Source organism: Psittacula echo (genome assembly GCF_963264785.1).
Source record: "Psittacula echo genome assembly, chromosome: 18".
In the NCBI taxonomy this organism is placed as follows: Eukaryota; Metazoa; Chordata; class Aves; order Psittaciformes; family Psittacidae; genus Psittacula; species Psittacula echo.
This window is the reverse complement of record NC_137754.1, coordinates 4,824,380-4,827,210: the sequence shown is the minus strand read 5'-3', so window position 1 is coordinate 4,827,210 and position 2,831 is coordinate 4,824,380. Positions and strand designations below refer to the sequence as shown.

Genomic DNA, 2,831 nt, shown 5'->3' with positions numbered 1-2,831 from the left:
TTTACCTACCAAGGCCACCACTAACCCATGGCACTGAGGGCCTCGTTTACACGGTGTGTGAACACTTCCATGGACAGTGACTCCTGGGCAACATGTTCCAACGCCTGAGCATCCTTTCTCACAGAGAAAGGTCTTGTATCCTGGGCTGCATCAAAAGGAGCATGACCAGCAGGTCGAAGGAGGTGATCCTGCCCCTCTACTCTGCTCTCGTGAGACCTCACTTGGAGCATTGTGTGCAGTTCTGGTGTCCTCAACATAGAAAGGACATGGAACTGTTGGAACAAGTCCAGAGGAGGCCACGAGGATGATCAGGGGACTGGAGCACCTCCCGTATGGAGACAGGCTGAGAAAGTTGGGGCTGTTCAGCCTGGAGAAGAGAAGGCTGCGTGGGGACCTCATAGCAGCCTTCGTGTCTGAAGGGGGCCTACAAGGATGCTGGGATGGACTATTTCATCAGGGACTGCAGTGACAGGGTAATGGGTTCAAACTGAAACAGGGGAAGTTTAGATTGGATCTAAGGAAGAAATTCTTTACTGAGAGGGTGGTGAGGCACTGGAATGGGTTGCCCAGGGAGGTTGTGAATGCTCCATCCTTGGTGGTGTTCAAGGCCAGTTTGGATGAGGCCTTGGGTGCCATGGTTTAGTGTGGGGTGTCCCTGCCCATGGCAGGGGGGTTGGAACTGGATGATCTTAAGGTCCTTTCCAACCCTGACTGTTCTATGATTCTATGAGCTCCCTGTAGCCAGGACAGCCGGAACGGGAATGGGAACGGGAACGCGAATGGGAACGGGAACGCGAATGGGAACGGGAACGCGAATGGGAACGGGAACGCGAATGGGAACGGCAACACCAAGAACGGACCTCAACGGCGCGCCCCCGCGTGTGGCAGCGTGGGAAAAAAATCACGTCCCCGCTTCCCCCAGCCAATAGGAAGCGGCGGGCGAGCGGCGGGCGGCGCTGAATGGCTCTCCCGGCGCTGAGCCCCGCGGTTGCTAGGGGGAAGCGGCGGGCAGCATGGCGGGCGCGGCGCTGGGGCTGGGCCCCGGCGTGCTGGTGCTGCAGGTGCTGTGGGCGCTGGCGCTGGTGCTCTGCCTGGTGCTGTCCCGAGCCGCCGGCCGCGCACGGTGAGCACCGCGGGGCGGGATGGGAGGCCGGGACCGGGCCGGGGGCTGAGGCTGCTTTCCCCTCCCTTCCAGGTTCACCGTGGTGCTGGTGGCGCTGGGAGCCGCCGTCCTCAGCGCCGCGCTGCTGCTGTTCCCGCGGGAGGAGGAGCGGCCGAGCCCCGCGGCCGTCTATGAGGTGAGACCGCGGACAAGAGGTGCGGGTGTGCGGGGCGGTGCCTCGGGGGGGGGGGGGGGGGGGGCGGTGCCGCAAGGGGAGACCCGAGGCCTCGGGGGTGGGCTTTTACGTCGGGATGGTCCATGGGATTGAGCCTTTACCTTGGTATGGGCCCTGGGGATGAGCCCTTACATCAGGATGGTCCCAGGGTTGAGCCTTTGCATCATGCTCTTGTCCTTCCCGGTTCAGCCCTGAGCTCCAGCAGCTTCTGCTCCCCCTCTGCCATCCCTTTTCCAGCTTGGGACATGTGTTTTCACGCTCCCTCCTGCCTCCATCGCCCAGCACACCCTGGATATTTCCCCCTCTAATTCCGCAGCTGTTCACTGTCCCCAGCTCTGGTTTTGCATTCTAAAGCCTGATAACCCCTCATCAGCTCTCTTACAGGTTATTCCCGTGCTCAAGCATGGAGCCATCTGTGTATGTGGGGAGCCCCTGGTCTGTGTTGTCAGGCACAGGGATCTCTCCCCTCAATTTTGGGTCGCATCAGCCTGTCTGAGCTTCCCCAGGGCTCTTCAGGCTGTGAATACACAAAGTTTAGTGATGTTTTAGGTGCCATGTCCTCTGTTCAGTTATTAATGCACATTAACTATTGCTCTTCTAGATGCTGAGTCGGTGTCAATCCCGACTAAAGACACTGGGAAGTGTTTTGTCTTTTCTCTGCCTCGCTCTTGTAAAGGTTGGAAGCGAGATGAAGGGCAGCTGACTGCATGTGTGTGCCCAGGAGGGCAGCAGAAGTGGAAAGCTTATACCTTCAATTGGACTGGCCCTGCCCTATCAATAATGCATGACCTGGGCTTTCTGCACCGCAACCCTGCTAACTGCCTCATTAAAGAGAGAAACATGCAGGAAGAGCCAACGCTTTCGCTCACAGGAGACTCTTCCCGCAGCAGCACCAGGGCTGAGCGTGTGCTGATGGGCTTTGTAAGGCTGAGCTGGGCCGAGTGAAGCTCTGCTGTGGTCTCAGGAGCTGAGAGGATGATTCTGTAACCTGGCTCCTCGTGGTGTCTTGCACTGCTGCTGGGTCCTCGTTTTCAGTCTTCTCTTTTCCTCACCACTTCCCTTCTAAAAGGATGCTTTTGGCCAGGGAGAGCTGCTGTCTTGTGTTTCTTCCCTGTGCTGCTGCTTTCCTCCACACTTCCTTTGTTCAGAGGAAAGGGATTCTTCTTCCAGTCATTCCCACTTCCCACAGAGAACACCAGTGTCAGGAGTGAAAAGTGAGGGCAGAAATCTGGGGGAACCCCACAGGTTTTCCTCTTGGAGCGTTCTTCTCTGACAGTACTCTCCTGCAGGACATGGCATGCTCCCTCCAGGCTCCTGTAATGTGTTGTGGTCTTTCCTTTTCCTTCCTTCCCACTGCAGATCGTGGACACCTTCTTGATCGGCCGCTTTGTCCTCCTGGCTGTCATGTCCCTGGTCTTACTTGGGTGCCTGTTCCTGTTCCTGATCTACCACCTCATGGAGCCAGTCTATGCCAAACCGCTCCCCAGCAGCTAG

General features: G+C 57.7%; 1 protein-coding gene across 1 annotated transcript; it reads left to right on the top strand.

Annotated features, from left to right (window-relative positions):
- Positions 1–1,013: 1,013 nt before the first annotated feature.
- TMEM218 (transmembrane protein 218) lies at positions 1,014–2,831 on the top strand (the record flags this gene model as incomplete). The annotated part of the gene is made up of 3 exons (XM_080631600.1): positions 1,014–1,123; positions 1,196–1,298; positions 2,697–2,831. The coding sequence occupies 3 exons, from the start codon at positions 1,014–1,016 to the stop codon at positions 2,829–2,831; spliced, it is 348 nt and encodes a 115-aa protein (XP_080487726.1).